This window comes from Eucalyptus grandis, chromosome 5 (genome assembly GCF_016545825.1).
Source record: "Eucalyptus grandis isolate ANBG69807.140 chromosome 5, ASM1654582v1, whole genome shotgun sequence".
Lineage (NCBI taxonomy): Eukaryota > Viridiplantae > Streptophyta > Magnoliopsida > Myrtales > Myrtaceae > Eucalyptus > Eucalyptus grandis.
In genome coordinates this window covers 49,494,650-49,519,767 of record NC_052616.1, presented here as the reverse complement: position 1 = coordinate 49,519,767, position 25,118 = coordinate 49,494,650, and the positions used below count along the sequence as shown (strand labels likewise).

At 38.7% G+C, this 25,118-nt stretch overlaps 3 protein-coding genes across 5 annotated transcripts; all 3 read left to right on the top strand.

Annotated features, from left to right (window-relative positions):
* Nucleotides 1-963: 963 nt before the first annotated feature.
* LOC104445331 (transmembrane protein 184C) lies at nucleotides 964-4,159 on the top strand. Its single transcript, XM_010059187.2, has 5 exons — nucleotides 964-1,211; nucleotides 1,983-2,281; nucleotides 2,364-2,486; nucleotides 2,891-3,181; nucleotides 3,677-4,159. Exons 2-5 carry the CDS (start codon nucleotides 2,018-2,020, stop codon nucleotides 3,881-3,883), a joined length of 885 nt encoding a protein of 294 aa, XP_010057489.2. The 5' UTR covers nucleotides 964-1,211; nucleotides 1,983-2,017; the 3' UTR covers nucleotides 3,884-4,159.
* Nucleotides 4,160-6,752: 2,593 nt separating this feature from the next.
* LOC104445329 (BUD13 homolog) lies at nucleotides 6,753-12,697 on the top strand. Of its 3 annotated transcripts, XR_005551460.1 has the most exons (10): nucleotides 6,753-6,874; nucleotides 7,825-8,050; nucleotides 8,179-9,127; nucleotides 9,833-9,900; nucleotides 9,972-10,033; nucleotides 10,593-10,696; nucleotides 11,699-11,771; nucleotides 11,862-12,042; nucleotides 12,220-12,360; nucleotides 12,461-12,697. XR_005551460.1 is itself a non-coding variant. In XM_010059182.3 (9 exons), the coding sequence occupies exons 2-9, from the start codon at nucleotides 7,849-7,851 to the stop codon at nucleotides 12,303-12,305; spliced, it is 1,725 nt and encodes a 574-aa protein (XP_010057484.2). In that variant the 5' UTR covers nucleotides 6,753-6,874; nucleotides 7,825-7,848; the 3' UTR covers nucleotides 12,306-12,697. The 3 variants fall into 3 exon arrangements, 2 of the variants coding, with proteins under 2 accessions (XP_010057484.2, XP_039168955.1); XM_010059182.3 differs by having other exon boundaries at nucleotides 12,220-12,697; XM_039313021.1 differs by having other exon boundaries at nucleotides 6,759-6,874; nucleotides 7,829-8,050; nucleotides 12,220-12,697.
* On the top strand, nucleotides 12,468-18,066 carry LOC108956956 (internal alternative NAD(P)H-ubiquinone oxidoreductase A2, mitochondrial-like). Its single transcript, XM_039313820.1, has 5 exons — nucleotides 12,468-12,626; nucleotides 16,919-17,075; nucleotides 17,158-17,279; nucleotides 17,499-17,678; nucleotides 17,803-18,066. The coding sequence occupies exons 1-5, from the start codon at nucleotides 12,468-12,470 to the stop codon at nucleotides 17,956-17,958; spliced, it is 774 nt and encodes a 257-aa protein (XP_039169754.1). The 3' UTR covers nucleotides 17,959-18,066.
* Nucleotides 18,067-25,118: the final 7,052 nt, after the last annotated feature.

The following is a 25,118-nucleotide window of genomic DNA, read 5'->3' as shown; positions in this document are numbered from 1 at the left end:
TGTGCCTTGTGCCTATTTGCACCTAAACTAAACTAGATATTAACATTTAAATGGACCCTCTTTGCATTTGTTAAGTCCATGACATATGGTGTTTATGCACATTATGTACACACTGTAATTAATTTCTTCGCATCGATTTTCCCAGAATAAAGTGCATAGAAAGCTCTAGACCCTAGACCCTATGTATGAGATGCAATAAGAACTTAATTTTCTTCTGTTTTTTGGGTAAATGAAACTAAACTTTTGTTTAAGAATGCGATTGGCTACGTCTAACCATCATTATCTATAATTGGTTACGTCACATTAAAATATGAAAATGACACTACTAAATTGCACTTTCCAATGTAAGTTCAAGACTCCAATGTGTTTGGGAAAATATCACAAATAGTCCCTAAACTTTTACTTAATGTGTAATCTCGTCCTTAAACTTTTAATTTGTTCAATTTAGTCTCTGAATTATCAATAAATGTTCGATCTAGTCCCCGACTACTTGAAAATTGATCAATTTCGTTATTCCATTAATTAAATTTAACGGAATTGAGCATTTTAATCTTTTTACTTTTTAATATATTTTTTTCTTTTTTTTTCTTATTCTTCTTCTCTCTTCCCTTTGTTGGCCCACCATGGTCAGCGGAGGGAAGTTGGCGTTCGGCAAGGGTCACCCTTGCCCGACGGCCCTTGTCGGCATCAGGCAAGGGGTCTGGCAAGGGCCGTCCTCACCCGACGTAGGCAAGGGTAGCAGCCCTCATTGGCATCAAGCGAAGGTTGCCCTAGCCAGCCCAAGGTCATCGGAAAAGAGAAGAAGAAGAAAAAAAAAGGAAAGGAAAAACAGTTATCAATTAACGATTTGGACGGAATGATTAAATTGAACATTTGTTAATGGTTTAGAGATCAAAATTAAGTAAATTAAAAATTTATGGATGAAATTGAATATTAGATAAAAGTCGAGGACCGTGATATTTTTCCAATGTGTTTCTGTATACGCGCCGGGCAGATTCCTCCGTAATTCCCTCCTTATCTTGCCAGCGGAGGGTGCCGTTGCCACGTCAGATCCGTGTCGGAACTCAGCCGTGCTCGGCGGCGCGTGAAGAACTTGGAGGCGGTGCTCCTTTTCCTTTGTTTTTCTGGCAACGGGAAGAGGCTTCCGGGGAACCTCGCCGATCTTCCGACCGATCTCGCGCTCGATTTCGATTCTAATTTCCGTGATCTCCGTGAGTTTCCATCGCTCCCTCGAGTGGCTTTGCGCTAGCTTCTTTTCCTTCTTCCGTAGATTAATCCTAGAAACCATCGAGCTCGAATTCATGGAGATCGAACGTACCGTGCGGTGCAGTTTAAATTTTTGCTTTTTTTGTTATCATTCGATGCGATTGAAGAAACTCCAAACTGGGTTGGATTTGATTCGGGCCTGTGGCGGGTTGATCATGCCCCCGAAATGCTCGGTCGACTGATCCCGTTCTTGAATTCGTATGTGTAATCGTTTCTTGGGGAGGAAGTAGAAGACGTGTTAATGCTTGGTATTGGGTGTTCTAGCATTACCCAATTTGAAGTTTAAGAGGCTTGGAGTGATGTTAAAGAGGAGGGGCTGTTGTCGGCCGTGTGGAATGTCTGTTCTTTTCGGTTTCTCTGTAATTGTGGATGGGACTCGGTGTTTATCTTGTGGTAACATGACATGAAGAGAGGGTGCTTACAAAGGGTCATGTTGGGCTGCCCTGCTTTTATTGAGATGAGATGAGAAGCAGAAGGCAGTTCTGGTTACGCTCGATTTGGCAGGGTGCTCTGTTCACGTGCATCCCATTCCTGTGATTATTGTCCGCTTAGAACTTCTGCACAGATTGATTCGATTTGTAATGCTTCTGTCTATCCCCAAGTCTCCTGCGTGTGTTTTGCGTTTTGGGATGTGCCCGTCTATAGGCTTGACCATTTGTACTTTACCCATAATCTGCAAATATGGGATCGGAGGACTTATGAGATTGTTTTTGCAGGTCCTGATTTTAGCACCCGATACTGCTGCTGAATAATGGATTTAAGCACGCTAGATCGTGGGCAGATCACTGTCCTTGGATCTGCGTTTTGCGTAATGCTTACAATGCATTTCACGGTTCAGCTCCTCTCGCAGCATCTCTTTTACTGGAAGAACCCCAAGGAACAAAAGGCCATAATTATTATCATCCTTATGGCGCCCATATATGCAGCTGACTCTTTTATTGGCTTGTTGGATATAGAAGGGAGCACAGCGTTTTTCATGTTCTTGGATGCGGTTAAGGAATGTTATGAAGCTCTGGTGAGTGAGATGTGCTAGCAGGTATGGGTGCTTTACCTTATGCCTTTTCCTTCATGACAAGTGCTTGACTTTCTATGCGCAGGTGATCGCCAAGTTCATGGCTCTGATGTACAGTTACTTGAACATTTCCATTAGCAAAAACATAGTACCTGATGGGATCAAGGGAAGGGAAATTCACCATTCCTTCCCAATGACACTTTTCCAGGTGCAGACCTTTTCTTCTTCTTCACTGTAGTTCAGCTTGTAAACTGCTGACAGTAGGACTTTTTTCTAGCTCTGGGTTTTCCAAAGCTGAGAGTGTGGCATTCAACTTAATGTTCATAACCTGTGCATAATGCTTTAACTGAGAATCGGTTGGAAAAGACCCCTAATGGAGATTTTATAATCCCCTCTTGTTTTTGAACAACCATCTTCTCGTGGTTATACATTAATCCCAATTATGAGCTAAAGTGAGGATCTCTGACCCTTTTTTTCTTGGGATATTTAGAAGGTGGCACACACGGCACAAATTCTTAGATATTTGTTCAAACTCTGTGACTGGAATATTCATAAACCAGTTTTAAGTTTTTACAATATGTTTTGTTGACATGATTATCTTTCAACTTGCAGCCTCACACAGTTCGGTTAGACCATCATGTACTTAAGCTCCTCAAATACTGGACATGGCAGTTTGTTGTCATCCGTCCTACATGTTCCATTTTAATGATTACACTCCAGGTTCTTGGGTTGTACCCCAGTTGGTTAAGTTGGATATTCACCATCATTCTTAATGTTTCTGTTTCACTGGCCTTGTATTCCCTGGTGGCCTTCTATCACGTGTTTGATAAGGAGCTGGCACCACACAAGCCTCTTACGAAATTCATGTGCATCAAGGGCATTGTCTTCTTCTGCTTTTGGCAGGTAAATCCTTATCCTCTTTCTTCTCCCACTTTATCCACTTGGCTTGATCTTTTAACTGATTTACGTTATTTGGCTTCACAAAAAGGCTCTTTATGATCTCTTAAGACTTGGAAATGGGAACTGAAGAAGCTACAGTGATCATAGTATGTAGTTATGGATGTGACGTATACAGTTAATTAACTCCGAAGCTCATATTGGAAACCCTAGATAGATGTACATGAAACATCCCATTTTTCCCGAATTGTTCCAGGAGCATAAATATTAGTGCCCCGTGGTTCTGGTCCCTGGGCTGTATGGTTCTGAGAATTGAGCCCTTAATTTATATTTTACCACATAGGAGGAGTCTCCTCCCTGAGAATTCAGCCTGGATTTTTCCTTCCCTCCCTCTCTTTTAAAATTAAAAGGTCATTCTGTCTCTTCCATGTGAGTAACCTTCAATCCTGTTTACCGGAAAGCAGCACTTGTTTGTCATTGGCATTGTTTGATTTCTTGCAGGGAGTGGTGCTTGAAATACTAGCTGCAGTTGGAATCCTTAAATCGCATCATTTCTGGCTGGATGTAGAGCACATTGAAGAAGCAATTCAGAATGTCTTGGTTTGCTTGGAGATGGTTGTGTTCTCTGTACTCCAGCAGTATGCGTACCATGTTGCACCTTATAGTGGGGAGACCGAATCCAAGCTGAAGCTGAAGAAGAGGGATTGATGTGAGTGGACCCTGAATTTCATCAGACCACATACATGTACACCGTGTTCAATTAGGAAGTATTATCAGAGAGTATTTTTTAAATGAATTGAGAGACAGTCGCAGAATCTCATTGGTTAATGTTTTAGTCATTATGCCTGTTCTGTTTTGAAGTACTGTAATTTTGTACTTTTGGTTCTCGATGTACAAAATATAGACAGAAATCTATTACTGGTTGCTTGAATCTCAGGTTGTTTGAGATGCAAGGATGCACTAGACCAGCACAGTTCCTTTTCATGCATTTCCATTTTCTTCCCGGCTGCGATTTGTTGCATGCAGCTTGTTTGAGATGTCCTTGCCATGTGCTCTCTTCTTTGGCTCAAAATCTTGCCCTAGACTCTTTAATTTCCTTGAGCAAGGACGCACGGATCATAGTTCTTCATTACGCTTGCCTGACTTGAGGGCCACCGCTGGATATATTATGTAGACTGGCCATAACTGGCTCTCATTTTGATGGTTAAGGGCTTGTATGGTAATAATTATGTTCTTGAGAACAATTTTTGCTCAAAAATAATTTTTTGTATGATGTTGGCGTTTCATGACTGCAATTTCTTTTAAGTGTATTTGGTACGATCCTCATTTTTTTTATGATTTATATCTAATAATTTTATGAGATTTTTCTTCTTTTTATTTTATTTTAATTATTCTCTTTTTACCTTTTGTTCTTCTTCCTCTCCTAGTGGGTCGCCAACCTTGGCCATGGCCGACAACCAACCAAACGAGAGCTGGCCAACTTGCTCATGGCTGGGCGAGGCTTTGACGAAGTCGCTAGCCATGGTCGAGGTCGGCAATCGGCTCAAGGAAGAAGAAGAAAATAAAAGATAAAAAGATAAAATTGCTTGATTCTTGAATTGTTTTCGAGAATAAAGAAGTAATTTTTTTCTACTTTTTCAATTATGTTCTTATGCTCGGGAATAAATCTATTCTCGGATGTAGAAAAATTAGTTGACATTATCAAATATATATTTTTCTTTATTTTGTTTTGGTGAACAAAAGAGTAAAAATTGTCGAGAATTGATCGATTACCAAATAAGCCCTAAGGTAACAAATTTTATAGCAAATAGTATGAAATTTCTATAAAAAGAGGCTTTGTGGTCTGTTAAGGTTATGCAATCATCAAAGGCAAAGAAATGGGTTTAGCCATCACACAAAAGACAGCGATTCCTGCTAATGCCAGCAAAGAACCCCACATTACTACAACAACTGGGTTCAGCCGGCGGACAACAATTCATACTGCTGCCCCACTAACAACATCATCACTTGGTTTTCCTAATAAATCATGTTGTGTTGTCTGGCTGTGGTATATCTCATAAGAAGAGACGTTCCAGTTGCTCGGATCATGACGAGGCTATTGTGACAGGCTTGCCAACCTTGAATCCTTGATCGTAGTGCAGAGCCAGCCGGTCTTTTTCTATAGAAAAAAGAGTGAGCTTAATACTGGCCAAGTAACAGATTTTAACTTAAAATTACCAAGAGATACCCCAATTAATGCATTATTGCTGGTGAAGAGTGCTGGTTACTTCCACTCACAAGCTTGAATCTATGTTTTGCTGCAAATCTGGCTTGCCTCTGAAGATCATCAGCGAAAGGAAATTTTTGAGAAGCCAGCAAGTAATTCCGAGCCGAATTTCAATACATTTACAGTGACAAACTAAGTTGTATGTTTTTTTTTTGTTCGAAAAGTGACAAACTAAGTTAAATCACAAGTTACTTACAATATATTTAGTCTTATACAAATTTGCTTTTTTATTTATACAAATTTTTATTTTTGCTTACAAGTTAAATCACAAGTTACTTACACTGATGATGGCCTCTAGATGCAAGATTTTGCTTTTTTATTTATACAAATTTTTATTTTTTTGCCAATTTTTTTATTTGATCGCTCAATTTTTATCTACTCCAATCTTTCGACGTATCAATCATCATTAGGATAATTATGTGCATTCACCCATATATATGGCATTAACCCTAATAAAAACGTTAAGTCATGAATTTGAGAGATTTATCATCTCTTTTTATTTCATTCTATCCAAATTCTCGACCCCCAAAAAGAAAAAGAAAGTATTTGGAAATTGATTTTATAAACATCAAATGATGGGTACGCTTGTGGAGAAATCATACAGGAGGTAGAAAACATATTTCCTTGATTTTTCATTTTGTTGATTTCTCCTTGGAAATCATAATTAAAGTAAGGAAAAGACCACCAAAAATCTCAAATTTTGTCCAAAGTGACAGATTTATCCTAATTTTTTTTTGTGACACGAAAAACCTCAAACTTTACAAAGTGTGACACATTTACCCCATTAAGAATATTTTAGTCTTATTCTTTATGTTTTTTCTTTTTATTTTTTATTATTTTTTTTCTTCTCTCCGCCGGCCCCGGTGGACGAACGCAAGGGTCGCCCTCACCTGGGCCGATGCCGGTGAGGGGTGCCCTTGCCCGACGCAAGCGAGGGTGGCCCTCATCAGTGTCGAATGAGGGCACCCCTCCGGCATCTCGTGAGGTGGCCCTTGTCGGCGTCGGGTGAAGGCCTCCCTCGCCAGATCTGGCGAATGCAACCCTCGCTGGCATTGGGCAAAGGATGTCCTCGCTAGATCTAGTGAGGGTCTGGCGAGGGAGGGTAAAAGTGTCATGCAAATAAAAGTTCATGATTTTTTGTGTCACAAATGAAAGTTTGAAATAAATATGTCACGGTTAGCAAACTTTGGATTTTTCACGTTGCAGATAAAATTTAGATAAATTTGTCACTTGTGGTAAAATTGGGGGGTTTTGGGTGATTTTCTCCTTAAAGTAATTAATATATACTTTTCACTGTTTTCAGCGTTTAAAGGGAATTTTCCCTCAAACAGACGCTTTCTCTCTCCTCCTCTTCCTCTTCCTGGAAGAGCTTCTGCAGCCGGTTCTGCAAATCCAAGCTCGTCAACGCTCTTTCCCTTGCCCACTTCCCTTGCGTAAGTCTTCCCTCTCTTCTCCGCCCTTTAGATTGAATCATGTAGTCGTAGCTTGTTCTGCACCGATGTTCCATCGATTCCTGCACGCCGGTCCGCGTGGGTTCAAGGGCAATTGAAGCTTGTTGTCGATGCGCTTTGCATCGAAGTGGGGGCGCGTTGTAATTGCTCGTTTTTTCCTGCTTATTCCGCTACAGAATCGTCCTTGTCCAACTGGGTGTCTTCGTTTTCCCCGGTTGGGTTTATAGGGTTATGCCCGCTGGAGGTGCATATAACGTGTTTGGGTTAATGCCTCTTTGAGCTTGGGGGTGGGCTTGCGGTTTGGCCCCGAAGGTGCCGCCGATGTGGGTTGAGCTCCATGGCCTTGTCGACGAGGGTCTCCGCCGTGAGGCCGAAGCACTGCTCCTTCCAGTAGGTGTTCTGGTGTATCTTGGACCCTGTCTCGATCAGGTGGAAGCTCGGGGAGAGAGAGGGAGAGAAAGGGAGAGGGAGAGAAACCCTTAAGGTGAATAGCAGAATGATGTGATATAAACCGATCTTCCCTGGGAACCGACCCATTCCGGTCGGTCGAACTGCTGCTTGCAGCTTTATTATAAACAGTAGGTTGAGCGTGACTCGGATGGTTCCATGGAATTGGAGATTGGTTCCATGGACTCATTCGGAACTGAATCGGATCCATGAAATTAATGAGTGGGTCTTGATTCTAATTTTTCGAAATTGGTCATGTGGGCGCTCGGACTGTTTCTAGTTCCAAATAGAGAAAATTAATCAGTAAGAGATTGCTCGTATAAATGCTTTTCTATCGTTTATGACTTGTGTTTGAATTCTAATTCCTCTTTTAACTATTATGGAGTCTAATAAGACATTGCTCTTCATTCTTGTGATAATTTCATGTAAATAAATGCTTGGAGATAAACATTATATCTTTTCATGACTTTGACCTTGTACTCTAGGAAGTAGCATTTGTATAAAAAAGAATGGCAGCCTCAACCTCAGGTCCAAACTCCCTCAAAGAATATTTAAAGCGGTATGAAAGTGCTGCAGATCAAGAAAAGAAGAAGAAGAAGAAAAAGAAGAAACCGAGAACAGACGCTGCTGGGGTTTTAGTTGTGGATGAAGATCCAGTTTGGCAGAAGCCTGTAAATCTCACAGAAGAAGAAAATAGTGACGATTCAGCTGGTAAAAAAGTGATTGTGCTCTTCTTGATGTCTGAAGTCTCAATAGATGTACTTTTTTTGGTCTTTGAAAGAGATAAGAAATAAAGTTAATGGTCACTGATGTTCATGCTTGTATGTTCTGTTTCATAGATGAAGCAAAGCCCCAGATTGATGAAGACATTGAAGTGAAGCGACTGAGAAGGCTGGAACTTCTCAGGTCCAGACGTCCTTATCACTCAATTTCTGATGATGGGAGCGGTTGGGTTTCACTTTCTTCAAATGCCTCCAACTTAGTTAATCAAAATGCCGACATGTCCCCGCCTCGTTTAAGGTCTCGAAATGACACACCTTCACCAGAACGTGGATTAGAGCCTTCAGATCCTGCTGATGCTGCTCTGTCACCACCACGTCGGAGACGGCAAGATACTCCCTCCCCTGAACCTGGTGCAGAACTTACAGATTTGAATGCAATAAAGTCTGATATGTCCCCTCCTCGTCGGAAGAGGGTGCGCCATGATTCTCCCTTACCAGAACCTGGTCCTAAGCAGCCATTTTCTGGCAAGGAATATACTGATTTATCTCCCCCTAGGCAGCAGCTGAGACGTATATCATCACCTGAAAGAATTTCTAAGTCTACGAGTTCCATCATATCAGATGTTGATATGTCTCCGCCTCGTAGAAGGAGGGCTACATCAGATGCACCATCACCTGAGCCACATGTAGATGATGCAGATTTTGGCAGAAAAGACACTGATTTATCACCTCCAAGGCAACGTTGGCGACGTCATAGCACTCCTCCCGATCCTGATTTACGAAGTTCACCCTCCGTTGGCCCTTATTTTGATGGTTCAGATCTGGTGCTGCGGAGGAAAAGCCGGAAGGGTGGTGGGAAGCAATCGTCACCTGATCGTCCTGCAGGTCGTCTATCAGAGGAAATTGATGTTTCACTTCCTTCTGCTTCTGATCTTTCTCCACCAAGGAAAAGTAGGAAGAATTTGTCTGGTTCAGTGGACACAAGAGAGGGAGCACAAACTGGACTAATTTCTGGTAAAGACATCAGCAAGGCCATGGCTAAAATCAAGAAGGATGAGTGGCTGAGGTCTCTCTCTCTCTCTCTCTCTCTGTTTTAATTGGCACATAGTGAGCATGAACTCTGTAATGTACATAGGGAAAATTCCTGCTTTTGAGAATGATTATGATAGGAAGAGTATTAGCTGATGCTTCTATGTAAATGCATCGGTGTTTATTAGCTTCTCGTTGCAGCTGAGATGCCTGATGCACAATATTTACCTGTATGCATATGCTCACTTGATCATCTATGGTAGCTGCGTCAAAATATCTCAGGCATTGCGGCCATTATTTTGATGCTGGAGGCCTTAATAGCCAAATTCATCCCATAATGACCCATTGCTGGCCTTCCTGCAGCAACTGGAAGATTTTTCACTAGAACTTTAGCATGAGAAGAGTAAAAATGCCAATTTGAAAAAACCAGGTCCACGGGAAAATTTTCAAACCAAAGAAAGTATTGTCAATAGCTAGAAAGTACTTGTGCATCTGTTTTGATGGCATGGGTGCCATTTGACTCTTTATGCATGGTTACTCTATTTTGAATAACTTCATAGTTGGTACTTTGGTAGCTGTTGTGCATTTTTCACATGATGCATTTTGTAGTCATCCAGTTCAACATTCAAGATTTATTCTGCTAGCATATATTGTTCTTCTTTACTTATTTAGCATCTTTTCTGTTAGCAAAGTAGCTTCTGCTTGGAGCTTCTCTGAGAACAATATTTGCATGCCCTCTCAGGTTTAACGCATTGGATGCTTCTGAAACTGGGAAAGGAGCTGAGGCTGTATATCGGGATAAATTGACAGGTAAATATTGATTAATGGAATTTTTAGCAGTGCACATGCCTTAAGTCATGGCCTGACTTACAGTTATACAGGAAGACGCTTATCAAAGGAGGAGGTCCTAAAGTCACAACAGAAAGTAGAAGAAAAGCCCAAGGTATTTTTTAGGAGGCACTCTCAGCAATCTAATGCGTTCATGGTTTCTATTTCATCATCTTCTGTAGTGGATTGATGTCAAAGTTCTGAGTTGACTTTTTAAGTGAGTGGAAACATAAAACTTTTATCATAAATGTTGAAAATATAGCTGTATGCCTGTTTGGTTGTTATTGTGCCTGTCATAGCAGACATCAGAAAATGTGGGTGTATAAACTTACAAATTACTTATATTGATATTCTTCTTATCATGGTAAACTCCACAAAATTTGTTATTTCCCTTTCTCTTCAAAATTGTTAAGTGAACTGACTTTGAAAAAGGTATGTGGATCATAGTTTGACACCATGGCCAAACCTTGGAAGAGTCAGTAAATAATTGGAAGATGTAAATAAACAAATTCATACCTGGCATGATAAATTAATCTATCGCTTTACTTTATTAATTATTACTGTTATCATGAAATTTAAATAATCATGTTTGTTTTCATTTTGTGAGATATCTCCCTGTTAAGGTCCAGTTGCATGTGAATCTTTTAGTTCTTCTAATGTGTTCCCTTTTTCAGGAAAAGAAACTGGAGTGGGGCAAGGGTTTGGCACAAAAACGGGAAGTAGAAGAGAGGCTGCATGAACTAGAAAGTGAAAAGGACAAACCATTTGCTCGGACTAGGTAAGAGACAGCAAAAGAGAAAAAGATGAGGAGTTTCTGATATCTCTTTCCTATTTTATCACTGGAAAGCTGGCGAGATATTCATGAAGAACAAAAAACGCAGAATTACTTCTGATTTTATCTTCCACTTCCTCTGCATAATGACACAGAGCATTTTAACTACTTCTATTTTTCGTTATGAACGGTTGAAAATAGTCCTTAAAAATCTACCAATCTGTAATTTGGCAAACTTGCTTTTCTCTAGGAAAAGGACAATGATGAAATTGCTTTTAAAAGGGTGAGGACGTAGAGAAGGGAAATATGAGACTATTTGGCCAGACAACACGTGTAGAGGAAAGAGTGGAACGTAATTAGTCCTGGAGTCTTCCCCTTTGGACCATACCTTCTTTCCTAATTCACATTTTCCAAGATGATATTTCTTATCTTTTGCATGGATCATCAAATGACTTTAGCCGCATATCATATTTATTTAATATGTGCATTGCTTTCTGTGGTGCTTTTTGTCCAATCTTACTGGGTGGAAACTGCATGTGGCATTAAGTTATCACCTGACATTGTCAAGTTACTGTCAGATCTGTTGCCTTCACTGCCACCTTCACCACTGCAATTGTCACAACCACCACTGCCGCTGCCGCCACCACTACCACTGCCGCAACCACTGGCACAGCCACCAACACTACCACCATGACTAGCTCTATTACACTTTTCCTTTTCTCCTTAGCATCCTTAGCATACGACATCTTTAACATGCTCACATATAATGCTTCTTGTTGCTGTCTATGAGGAGTACCGCTGCATTAACTGTTTAAATAGGTAGCTGTATGTGGCATGTTTCTCTTAGGAGGCACTGTCATGCCTTGATTAAAGCTGGGGAGATATTGTTTAGACATAATCCATTAGACTAAAGGATGGGCAAGCTGTTAGGTTATAATGCTTGAAAGCAGAAGTTCTTCAAGCTTTCATATTGCTAATTTTGGTTCTGACTTCAGTTTTAATTGGCAGAGACGATCCAGAACTTGATAAAATGCTGAAGGACAGACTTAGATGGGGAGATCCAATGGCACACTTAGTAAAGGTAGTTCATCGAGTTACTAATGCTAGCATCGACAATTTACAATTCAAACGGTTATTGATTTAACAAGTTTTTTCCTTTCCTCTGGTACAGAAAAAACATTCGGAGCCAGCACTTGCTGATTTTGGGGCTGATGAGAAGATGAAGGAATCGGGGTTTGTAATTCCTCAGGAAATTCCCAGTCACAGCTGGTTGAAAAGGGGATTGGATGCTGCCCCTAATCGATATGGTATAAGACCAGGAAGACACTGGGATGGAGTCGATCGTAGCACTGGTGGGTTCTTATTTTTGCACTTCATGCTTCTCGTATAATCCTGAAGGCTGAAAGCATTTATTGCAGTCCTTGCCCTGGGAAGGAAGGAGAATTTATTTTTTTGTAGATTTAGAGTATGGAAGCATGCTTAGCATACAGTGCTCACTTTGTTTAATCCTGTCTCCCACATTAACGCAGGTTATGAGAAGGAACTATTCAAAAGGACAAACGAGAAAAGAGCATCAGAGAGAGAAGCTTACCTGTGGTCTGTGTCGGACATGTGACTGTGCCCATGCAATAAGATCCAAGGCTTCCTCATCTTACATTTCGGCATTGTAAGTCCGACTGAAATCAAGTAAATGTCCACTCCGCCTTTTTGCTAATTGCAGAGTACACCAGACTTGTAAATTGTCTTCTTTCCTTTTTTTTTTTCGGGTAGGGAGAAGATGGGAGAACCTTTAGGAGAAAAAGAGAGAAATACATACTTTGTTTTGCATTACCGTGACTTTGCTATTGATCTTCATGAATGCAATCCACAGATAGGTCTCAAAGCGTTGCATAGACTAATAGCACTCCTGAGGATGCAGATAGGTTTTGATGATCGAGTATGTTTTGTGTTCATATCATATGAGTTGTCTATATATCCAATTGGGCAAAGCATTGCGTTGCTGGAAAACTTGCTTATCTTTTTCTAATGATATGTGAGAGTTCATCAAGAAGGTACCAAGCAGACACTGCCGCCGAACAAAACGGCTTCAGATGGCAGCCACCATGTACAAAATTTTGCACCAGACTTCCTTTCCGGCGATGGCTATAAAAGAAATTTGTATCCATGCTGTTCTCTAGTCACGACGCCAATGACAACATCACGGAAGGTGCAGTATCTTGCCGATATGTTTACTATCCTGTATAAGCCGGTGTGCTTCCGCCCCTTTGAACAGGGGAATATACTTGAAAACCGCAGGCTTTTTATGCCACCCACCGCTGCCAGCCAAACATTCTCCTCCTCCTCCTTCATGACCATGCTGTTATCTTCGCGACTTCTGGTGTTGTAGGCCTGTGGCTGCAAGTGCATGGCAATGGCATCGTAGCATTGTATCGATGTATCGTATCGAAGAAGTTGATCATGTACATTTGATGATCAGACGAGTTAAATAAATAGGTGAATTTTCTCACACTTCGAGATGGCATCTCCTTTCCTTTTATCACTCAACCGGATTCTGCAAGTAGATATTTGCGGAGGCAACCAAAGTCAAGTTTGGAAGGAATTTTATTTGGGTGTTCCTTGTTTGCTCTTTGCACTCGAGAAAGACAGCCGAGCCTGTGCCTCACGCGGGCAAAATCAAGCTGGTTCGTCGCGCTCGGATCCGACGGTCGATGTCGATAAACTTTAGAGCAGATGGCTGACGAAACACGGGATTCAAATCGTCGAGACATGAGTACGAGGAAGACGGTGAAACCAACGCTCTCTTTCTCCTTGATTTTCGGGCATGTGCTGGCTCGCGATTGGGTCAGATTGGACCGAGGACGATATTAGACCCTATAATTAGATGACTATCCTAGCATTGATTCCATACTACATAGTGATGAGGTGAGGTGGCTTTTATGGCAATGTTCCAAAGGTGTACTTTAAAGTGGACACGACACATGTTCGATTATCATGATATTAAAGTTGAGAAGGCTTGAGATTCTTCGCCTCATTCAGATGTATGCTCATGTCTTTATCCAATTAACCACATTGGGTGAAGATCGGGGATTCATTCATCTGAAGATGGATCCTGTGCTCTTGAAAATGGGGGTTTAGCTCATTTGAGCTCTATCCGTCTCTTTTCTTGTCCATTTTCCCAAGCTCAAATCCGATTAACAGGCTTCAAGATTTGACTCCACTTTCGACTGGTCATCGCTTTTTTTCTTCCCCCTCTTTCCTGTCGGCAGCTTACCTTGTTCTCGCTCGAAATATGACAATAGACCCGAGCAGGCAAATGATTGATGACCTACCTTCGATGCTTTCGTAGAGGCACGGATTCTTAATCGATATGATACTTTCCTCGATGTATTTAATAAAAATTATAATTAAGTAATAAGATTCGTTGGAATGTTAAGTATCTTCATCCCATTGGCTGACCGAACATCTTTTCTTGGATTCCAACTGAGCGCCGCCGTCAAGCATTGTCTCCCCACTTTTGACCTCTTGATTTGTTTGTTTTTTTTTTTTTTAAAGGAAAAACCTAGGGAGGTTGAAACCTCATAATTACCCTCCCGTTGGCTTCCTGGCCGAGTTCAAGAGCCGAGGGCACAATGGTCTCTTCGTGTCCCCCGTGCCGCCCTCTGGACCTTCGCGTGCAGGAAGGGAAACGCGAGAGCGCAGACGTTTGCAAACATGGATTTTTCCTTCCTCGCCCGATTCCTTTTTTTTTTTTTAAGTAGCAATTCGATAATTATATTTCATTTGGTTTCAAGATCTTTTATTTTTATTTTTGTTGATCACGTGAAATTTAAATACAGGCTAACCAAATATATCTTGTTCAACCTTGACCTGATTCTTTAAGCTTCAAACAAAGAGAGATTTTCCATAATGGTACACGAAAATTCAGCAAGCCGTACATCATATTTTTCTTGACAGTATAAGTGAATAAAATAATCTTGAGAAAAAAAGATGACTTTCTATGCATGCTTGGTCTTGATACTTGGCCTCTTGGAGCGCTTGTTATCGAGTCACGAGGAAAACTCCTTCGATTGTCGTGAGGCAAACCACTGGGTTCAAATTCGTGACTTCTCTTCATAAGATTTCATGTGATATCGAGATTTAATTCATGACTTCTCTTCATAGGATTTCATGTGATATTGAGATTTAATTTGACATTTTGAAGAAAGGGAAAACCTAGCATTAGAGAGTTTTTTTATTTTTTTATTTTCCTAATCCGGCGATCCAAGATCAATTTCTCTCTTGCTCCATCCCCTAGTTCCTTAGATTTTCCCCTAATGTTTTACCACTTCTTCATTGTTTCAGACCATTCGAGTGCACAAGTAGTGTCACGTCAATCCTACACAAAAACCATTAACTAGCCGACACGTGTCACGTTGGACCCACCTACTAGAAGCCCCTGCATCCACTCTCTGTGATTATTTTTCACTTTTTTTTTCTTCATTTTTTTTTTCTCTTCACCTTCTTCCTGTCGCTCCGCCGCGACGACAACAGACGTACGCCAACTCAGACTCGCTGTCAACTTTAACCCTCGTGAATCGCTTGTGCAAAACTGACGTGGCAGCAACCTGATATTAGCTCGGGATTGTTGCACCTTGTCTAAAGCTCCTGAGATATTGGACTCTCTTTCCTCCGCCTCAACTCAAGCTCGAAAGCTCGAAATCTCTTCGTCTTGGTTGAACTTGGAACCTGAAATTTCCATTGCCATCGCCTTGCGGTTTAAGCATTCGCTCTGCTGCCTCTGGCCCTTCCTTGGCATGCGAAATTCCTGAGTGACATGGCTTTAGATGGATAAGGTGGTGGCTCTCAAGACCTGACAAGGTTTGAGCTATCCTTGTTTCTTTCCTCACCAAACCATGTAGAGACCCATCTGACCTTTTGAGACGGCAAAGATTGGATTTTGATGAAGCATTAGGAGGGAAGCTCTGTGTTTTTTTAAATACTGATCGCGGGTAATGAACCTTGTAGTGGTGTTACCAGGTGGTTGTTGCGAATGTTTGTTTACTTGCGACTTTGTCGATGTCGATGCAAAAAAGAACAAGCCTTTGATTGAATGAGTCAGTTACAAATCATGCCTTTCCTCCCAGAAATATAGGCCTTTTTTGTTGTCTTTTATTGGCTTATAGAAAACCACAAGAAATTTTCTCATTGTATGTGCCATCAGTTGATGACCCAAGCTAAGTTGGCTTCTGGTTTTTGTCCCAGCAGTCATCGAAGAAATAGTTGTCACACACCAATTACTTGTCTTCATTTCGCTTGGACCAAACTCCAATTGTTCTACATGTTGTCTTTACCTCCTCCTGATATCATGGAGTGATTGCATAGTCTTTCTCTATATCTTTCTGCTTTTCTTATAGCATTAAGCCCAAGCATCTCTTTTTTCTCAGGTGCAATTTCATCAATAGGCCTAAAGATCCAGGTTATTGACTTGCATTTGAATTATTAGTGTTTTCCTCTATGGCATTTGCAAGAATTATTCGGGGCAACCTGAGAAGAACATGAGGTGCTGTTGGGAGCCTTGCAAATGGAAAAGAAGAAATTTTTAGAGTACTCGTGAATTCATTTTCCTTTTCTTCTTTCAAAAGTGTCCCAAATTTAGGGAGGCCAGTGCTTCTCGCTTTGGCCCGACTAGGCGAGGGCTGCCGGCCCTCGCCCCAGATCTAGGGGAGGGCTGCGGGCCCTCACCACCGGTCAGCCAAGGTCGCCGGCCCCTAGCCAGGGCCTGGCGACCTCGGCTAACCCTCCCCCCATTGTTGTCGGCCCTTCTCGGCGGCGGCGGCGAGGGCTTAGCCCTCAGCCGCCTTCTTCTTCCCTTGGCTTCCTTTTTAAAAAAATAAATAAATTAATATTTGTATTTTTAAAAATGTTTTAAATAAATTTAGTGTTAAAATTAATTTAATTAATTTTTATATTAATTTTTACCACGTCGAAGCAAAATGACATCATTTTTACATTTGTCTAGTCACATCAACGTGCAAAACGATGCCATTTTGCACTTACTTTGTCGAAAAATTGCCACGTCAGTATTTTGTTTGGATTTTCTTGCTGTTAGCACTTAAGTGATCTATTTTGCTCCGATTTTGGCACTTAAGTGTTACTTTCCTAACTTTTGGTATTTAAATGCCAAGTTTTGGCATTCTAGGTGTTCGGAACTTGCTCATTTTGGTGCTGATTTAATGCTTTCAATGCTAGTCTGGTGTTTGTCTTAAAAGAGGCGTGGTGAAAGAGGTGAATGCAAAGAAAATTGTACTGAGTGATGGTACGGATGTTCCATATGGCCTCCTAGTCTGGTCCATCAGCGTTGGACCCTCAGAGTTTATCAAGTCACTTGATCTTCCCAAATCCCCAGTGGAAGGTGAGGATAAGAACTTTGTGATGATCTCATTTTAGCATTCCATCACCTTCCAATTGAATGATTTGTCCTCTCAACTGTTTCAGGATTAGGGTTGACGAATGGTTGAGGGTACCTTTAGTGGAAGATGTGGTTGCGCTGGGAGATTGTGCGGGTTTTCTTGAACAGAGAGGGAGGCCGGTGCTTCCCACTTTAGCTCAGGTTTAGTCACCTTGTCTAATTCCTTTAAAGACGTCTCATTGTAGCTTTTGGTTTGATCTACAATCTTCAACTTTATTTCCTTGCTCTACTTTGTATAAGAAGTGGCATGATCCTTCCATTTGAACTTGGAAGTGGTCATTCACTATTGCTTTCTCGTTGCATAAAGGCTCAGTTTCCTTCTTTCTTTGGAAATAACATGAATACTAATTTCTGAAACAGGTCGCGGAAAGGGAAGGGAAATTCTTGGAGGAGCTGTTTCGTAGGATAGGGAAGCAAAATGGAGGGAAAACATTTTGCTCGAAAGACATACTTCTAGGAGACCCATTTGTGTACAGACATTTGGGAAGCATGGCTTCTGTGGGGCGTTACAAGGCGCTCGTCAATTTATGCCAGTCTAAGGTACATAACATGCTACCATGACATACTAATGGTTTTCTTTCCTAGTACCTAGATTTTGATGTGCACGTACTTTTATAATTCGCTGAATTAATAACTGTCACTTATGCAAACATTCTTTATGCAGGACACAAAGGGAATATCGCATGTGGGATTCGTGAGTTGGCTGGTTTGGCGTTCTGCTTATCTCACGAGGGTAGTTAGCTGGAGGAACAGATTCTATGTCGTGGTGAATTGGGCGACAACTCTGGTTTTTGGAAGAGACAACTCAAGAATAGGTTGACAATGATGCAGATGCATTTTATGATACATTGTGCTCTTTCTGGGTGGAAGGTTCATTTATTTGTCAGGTATCTAGCATGGCTAGTAAAATAACGATGGTTTTGCACCAGTTCACATTTTTTGGCCTGTAACTTTGGTTTTGTTAGTTGTCGAGCGCTGTTTAACCGGCCGATCCAGTCTTCAGTTGCATGGAACTAGGTAGTGGCTAGGCCTAGGGTGGAGTAATTTCGATTCCTGAGTGGAATGGGATCATTGGTTCATACATCACTATAGTTATGATGACTATTCGTTCGTTCACTCAAGATTCATCTGTCCACAAGGAAAGTATTAACAACTCAAAAGATTTACCGAAAACAGAGTTTATGTACGTAATGAAATCAATATGGAAGATGTAACTTTTGGTTCTGCTACTTGGGATGATAGTAATGTAACTTCTGGTTTCTGTTGGAGTCAACACCTAATATGAAAATAAGAAGCTGCAAGTACAAAGAAGCAACGAGAAGCTGTTGAAGAAAAAAGTGTCCCAATTGGAATTTGCCTCTAGAACCTTCAAAAAATATAACAAAAGGGGAAAGAAGTTTTGGTAAAAAAGTACGGGCACGCGTTATAATAATATGGTATCCTCTCACAAGCAGAGAGTGGAGTCTTCGAGAAGCAGGGGCAACATGTTGGTCAAAAAGAAAGAAAAGGAAAGTCCAAGATAGACTTCATGCATTGATTAGCCATATGTTAACAAATTGAAGTTGGCAAAGAAAGAGAAGAAAAGTTGTGGTTGGATTCTTTCACACCGAAGTCGCTTGGACTTTAAGAGGTGGTGGAACTCCTCTAAATATGGCAGTACTTGAATGAAGTAATTTCTTTAGACTTTGTAAAGTCAAAGAAAACATTGACAAAAGGTTTATTGAGAAAGCAGACAAATTATGTATTGAGAGGAATTTAGTTAAAAGCCTTAACTCATTAAAGAGGTTCTAAGGTTGAAACTTGACCTAACTATTGAAGATCTCATAGACTAGGTTCAAAAGGACAACGCGGATTTTGAAATTCTAATGTGAGCATTGTCTCCCATACCTATGATACAACAATGCTTTTTGTAGTGTTTTAAGGATACACTATGCATTTAATGATTCACATAACCTGGAGTTCAATATCCTGATAATGTATGGGAGGATACCTTTGATAGGAATGTGCCTATATATATAGAGTGAAAGTGCTAGTATGAACACCTATGGGGGGTGAATAGGTGTAAAAATAGATTCTGCACAATACAATGAAAATTTTTACTTTTAACCTGCGTCTGAAAAACAACATGCTTTTGAAACTGAGTCTGAAGAGCAATAAACTTTACAATCTGAGTCTGAACATATTCTGTTTTTGAACAAATTTAGCTTTAAAGTCTGAACACAGTCTGAATAAGTATAGCTTCAGCATAGAGTCTGTTTTTTGGTTTAGCTTCAACATAGAGTCTGCCTCTCTTCATTCACGTTTAGTCTGAAATTTATCAGAGTGAGCAGACTTCTGATGTAGAACAGACTTTGACACTAAAGTCTAGCAGTCTTCATACTTTGACACAGAAGTCTGGAAATCTTCAGAATAGACTTTGGACATGTGTTACGTTCAGTCTTCTAGTTCTTCCAAGTATAGACTTTGATAATATCATTTACATGTTCTATCATCTGCATAGTCTATTACTCAATAATTAAATACGTTAGTAGCATTTGATTTATTTTGTCATATTCAAAATATCATAAGGATTTCCCTAACAATCTTCCCCTTTTTGATGATGACAAAACAATCTCTGAATATGTAGATTTGTAAATATACTTTTAAAAATATTAATTTAAATCAAAGGATATCATAAGATAGCAAATAGATTGAGCATAACAATGTATAGAAAAATAATCGCAGCTCAATATTATGCAATAAATAATATCAACCAATCAACACATATGCATATTCATATATTCTCCCCCTTTTTGTCATAATCAAAAAGCGATAACAATAGAAATAATATCATGTAGAGAATATAAAATGATAACAAATATCTTGCATGAAACACCGTTTCCAAAAAATCAGTTTTTATAAAGTAAATTGAATATTAAGGATATGCAATGTAGTTCACTTCGATCATATATATCAGCAAATATCCAATAAAAATCACGGATGAATTATAAAATTCATCGATCATTTTTGTCATAATAAAATGATAATATCAATAAGAGATTTGTTAATGATAAACGGTAATAAGAGATGCACTAACCAGATTTTGTAGAACTTAAATTTTGACGCATTCATCTTTTCCTTCTTTCCATAACAAGATCACGATCAATCCAAAAAGATTTTTTCATAATTGATCAAAGCTCCCCCTCAATTTGTTGCCTTTTTGAGATGATCACGATTCTTTCTTTTCTCTTGGATTTGCTTTCTCCCTCTGTCATCATGACAATATTTGCGAATAGAAACAATTGTTGCTTGTGCACGTGGAACAGAATATTTTTCCATTATTCCCTTTGTAGCAACAATATCCACAATGATCATTTGCATTTTGAAATTCAAGTCAAAAATTTATTTTCTTCAATCAAGCTCTTCTTGAATTCAACCTGCATAAACTTAACGAACTTTTTGCACAAATAAGCTGTAATAATATCTACATAATATATAATGCCCTTTCTTCAAATAAATAAATTGAATAGCATATATAAAATTATCATTATTAAAATTCAGAACTACTCAACCTTTTGTATGCCGCATAAGGGATTTCCTCAATAAGCAAAAATTTTGCACAAGGAATATAATTTTTGAACCTCAGAAGATAGTATAGAATCTCCAAATTTTTTTGATCAAGCTTTACATATGAAAGATTCTATTGCCACCTGCAAAATCTTGGATAATAGATAATAATCTTTGCAAAAAAAAAAAAAAAAAAAGAGTCACGTAATATCTTCATTTGATTTGTGGATCAAACTTGCTAGATATAAGATATCTTTTAAGAATATAGCAAGAACATCAATGAATATGCAATAATATCTTTCAAGATCAAAGGGATTTGCTTGAGCGTAAAACTAAAAAAATATATTATTAGTGCATTTTGCAAAAAGAAAATAGATATTTCTCACGTGCCAAAATTGCAATGCCTTATATTTATGACAAAAGATATTTGCAATATAATAAACAATCATCCAAAATTATGATAAATGCATGTAGAAATTTATTAGGCGGGATGATAAAAAATGTTCTCTTACCCATGGTATAAGTTTGAAATATACCAAAAAAAAAAAAATCATTACCAATTTTCGCCTGAGATTCTTTTCTTATTGTACCAAAATTTGCGTAGATTCACAATCATTCTTGCCTCATTGAATTTCCTGCAATCAACTCATTTCCCTTTTTGGTATCCATCAATTTGGATTCTTCCATTTCGTTAGAGTAAAATAGAAAATTTCCATAGATAAACAAATATTCTTTCTTAATTCATCATAATAAAGTATTCAAAGAAAGAATATTATGCACAATGATATTTTGAAAAATAAATTCTCACTTAGTCATAGTACGATAAAAACAGAGTGGATAAAATCCTTGAGTATCTAAAGAATATCTTGCATAATAAATTAATATAACGTAAAACATATTTTCACTTTGCAAAATATGACAAAATCTGAAAGCATAAAATTAAACCAAATAAACTCAATTGTCTCTAAGCAGGATATCAAAAATGATCACACGTATTATATCAAATCTCAACTCACGAATCACAAAAATAAATCACATGATTCTTTCTTCAATAAAACAAATCAAAGAATAAAATCCCAATCAACCAAGGATATATCGAATACCAAGCATAATGAGAATTATGTGCCCAAATAAAAAAAAAAAAAATACATTCCTTACCAATTTCTTCTTTTCCTTTATTCTTTATATCTTGCAAAAACAACTCACATTTTCTTTGGTACCAATTTTTTCTTGGGTCCATGAAAGTTAGTAGAGTATGCTTGTTTTATCCAATCTTTCTTAATAAATCTCAAGCCTTTAGGACATTCTTTCTCAAAGTGTTCTGAATCTCCACAATTTGAACACTTGAGGGCATTTCCACCAACAGGTTTTACAAACATTTTTTGAAAATGATTTTTGTAAAATGCCTTTGAAGGTCTTTGTTTAAGTCTCTCATTGACTTTAAGAAAATCAATTAGAGAATCACTTTCTTTATTGAAACCAAGTCCCGACTTATTATAGTAAGGTACTTGTATGGAAATGGTATGCTCTAATGTTTTTGATCCATTTGAAAATTTTGTTGAAATATTTGAAAATTCATTTTTCAAAGAATCATTTTCTTTGACAAGTAAATCTTGACTTTCTTTTGTTTGTATAAAATATTTTTGCAAAATTTCAAACTTTTCTTTTCTAGAAAGATCTTGTTGCCTAAGCCAAGAATTTTCATTTTTAAGTTCAAAGATTATTTTAAGAGAAGATTTGAGATTTGAGCAAAGCTCATTTATATACTTAAGAACTTTGATAGAAATTGCTAAATGACTTACCTCGATTTCATCATCTAAGTGTGTGTCTGAGTAGACTTTGATTCTGAGTTTGTGTCTAAGTCAGACTCAGATTCTGAATGTGCCATCAAGCATATATTTCCTTGCTCGTCATCTTCTTTTATTGTTCTTTTCTGGCCATTTTGCTTGTATTGTCTTCTTTCACTGAATTTCATTCCTTTTCTACTCAGCTTTTTGAATTTCTTGATCATAAAAGCAAGTTCTTCGTCGTCCTTGTCATTTTTTGAGTTTGCATCATCAAAATCAACATTAGATATTAAAGCGATGGACTTCTTACCTTCGAGATCTTCATCAACAATTTGTTCCACTTCGTAGGATTGAAGAGTGCCAATCAATTCATTAACGGAGAGTGGCATAATCCTCTGAGTCTCTTGAATTGAGGTCTTGACATGGTTCCAATCTTTTGAGAGACCTCACAAAATTTGTTGACCTTCATTTGGGAAGAAATTGGATGACCTTGATACGCCAAACCATTTACAATTTCTGTAAAGCGGCTAAACAGATCTCCGATCGACTCTCCTTGGTTCATCTTGAAGGATTCATATTTGCCGAGCAGGAGGTTTACTTTTGTCTCTTTTACACGATTAGTCCCTTCATATGTAACATGAAGTCTATTCTAAACTTCTTTTGCTGTTTCACATGAAGAGATTCTGTTATATTCAATAAGAAACAAGACGCAATATAAATAATAAATGGCTTTTGCATCAAGAGCTTCTCTTTTGGACAATTCCATTCGAGACATAGGAGCAAAGAGTTTGGTTTCTTTGTCTTCACCATTCTTATTTGATGTAGGCGCAGCAGTGGGATTGATTCCTCTTTCTACAACATCCCATTGCAAGGGATCTCTGGATCTTAGGAATGCTTTCATTTTGTTCTTCCACTCGTTGTATTTCTTTCTATCAAAATATGGTAGCTTGGTGTTGCTTTGCCATTCCATAAGTCTTGGTGCCAAGATACTAGCTATAGAAGATCTTTAGCTCAAAAGTAAAAATACTTTTATAAACCGAGCACTTGGCTCTGATATCAATTGAAAGTACTAGTATGAACACCTAGATGGGGGTGAATAGGTGTAAAAATAAATTCTGCAAAATACAGTGAAAACCTTTACTTTTAACCTGAGTTTGAATAACAACAGACTTTTGAAACTGAGTTTGAAGAGCAATAAACTTTACAATCTAGGTCTGAACATATTCTGCTTCTAAACAGATTTAACTTTAAGGCCTGAACACAGTCTAAATAAGTTCAGCTTCATCATAGAGTCTGTCTTCTGGTTTAGCTTCAGCATAGAGTCTGTCTTCTGGTTTTTCATTCACGTTCAGTCTGGAATTTGTCAGAGTGAGCAAACTTCTGATGTAGACTTTGGACATGTGTTCAGACTTTGACACAGAAGTATAGAAATCTTCAAAATAGCCTTTGGACATGTGTTACGTTCAGTTTTCTAGTTTTTCTAAGTATAAACTTTGATAATATCATTTACATGTTCTATCATCTGCATAGTCTATTATTCAACAATTAAACACGTTAATAGTTTTTGATTTATTTTGTTATCTTCAAAGTATCATAAGGGATTTTCCTAACATAGAGTAGGTTAACTCTATGAAACTATTTAAAGGCTAGTTTTTTTTAAGATATGCATAAATTCTGAGAAGTTCAAGGTTGAAAGAGTGAACACAACTAAAAATCAATCTTGATTCAAAGATATTTTGTGTGAGGTTTATTGTCTAGGTTTACACAAATAACTAGCAATTCAAGACTTAATCCATTAGCTAGTTAACTAAGCTTGATGATTTCTAACCACCTTTACATATCAGTTTGACTTCGACGGAAAATCATAAAAGGGAAATAGTGAAGTTAAATGAAACCGTGCATATATGGAAACCACTAAAGCCGATTTGGTTTATCGAGAAAAAAGGAGTGAATTTATTCGTATAGAGGATGAAAATAGCTCGCCTTAATTCAAAATAAGCCTCTTTGAATTCATCCTGGTTTATAGCAGCCGTGATAGAGGACGACTAGTCGATCGTATGGTCAACAGAGGACGTTTGGTCAATCTGGGCATTTGACGCAAACACTGACGTTGCTGCTGGAATTTTCACCAAAAAAGATTTTCTGCAACTGAAGTATCCAAAATGCTCTTTGTCACGAAAATTTATTAAATGAAAGCCAGCCCCCTCACGTAAGACTCCTTAATAAAGACCAAGCTCGAAATTGGCAAATATGAAAAATCTGAAGTCCCTCGTACTGTCAATCAGAAAATTTAAAGCTTAAAAAGGAACACGTTCTAAACTTACGGATGTCACATAGCTAAACCCAACATAGCAAGTTCAAATCCACCTTACAAGAGCGAAAGCTTAGTAAAATAAAGAAAAGAACCGAAGAGAACTGGAAAAACCAATGAATTTGAAAAGTCTATATCCAGGTTGGAAATTTTAATTTCACTCTTTTTGAAATAAAAACCGAAATTTTCTGGAAATGGCTCACGTTGCGTTCAACCATTCCCCTCCATTCTGTGGCTGTAATTTTCATTCAGTGATGCTTCTGTAGCATGCGTAAGCAGGGACGTAATTATCAAAAGACGACAGGTTTGCCACTCCATAAATAGCGACCACAAGAT

Excerpts from the sequence above, each read along its gene's own strand:
- LOC104445331 (XM_010059187.2), top strand. The coding sequence starts at position 2,018 with ATGGATTTAAGCACGCTAGATCGTGGGCAGATCACTGTCCTTGGATCT. Across the intron at positions 2,487-2,890 it reads TCCCAATGACACTTTTCCAG|CCTCACACAGTTCGGTTAGA; the intron begins GTGCAGACCTTT and ends TTCAACTTGCAG. Across the intron at positions 3,182-3,676 it reads TCTTCTTCTGCTTTTGGCAG|GGAGTGGTGCTTGAAATACT; the intron begins GTAAATCCTTAT and ends GATTTCTTGCAG.
- LOC104445329 (XM_010059182.3), top strand. The coding sequence starts at position 7,849 with ATGGCAGCCTCAACCTCAGGTCCAAACTCCCTCAAAGAATATTTAAAG. Across the intron at positions 9,901-9,971 it reads ATATCGGGATAAATTGACAG|GAAGACGCTTATCAAAGGAG; the intron begins GTAAATATTGAT and ends ACAGTTATACAG. Across the intron at positions 10,697-11,698 it reads AAACCATTTGCTCGGACTAG|AGACGATCCAGAACTTGATA; the intron begins GTAAGAGACAGC and ends TTTAATTGGCAG.
- LOC108956956 (XM_039313820.1), top strand. The coding sequence starts at position 12,468 with ATGGGAGAACCTTTAGGAGAAAAAGAGAGAAATACATACTTTGTTTTG. Across the intron at positions 17,076-17,157 it reads TGATCTTCCCAAATCCCCAG|GTTTCAGGATTAGGGTTGAC; the intron begins TGGAAGGTGAGG and ends GTCCTCTCAACT. Across the intron at positions 17,679-17,802 it reads TCAATTTATGCCAGTCTAAG|GACACAAAGGGAATATCGCA; the intron begins GTACATAACATG and ends TTCTTTATGCAG.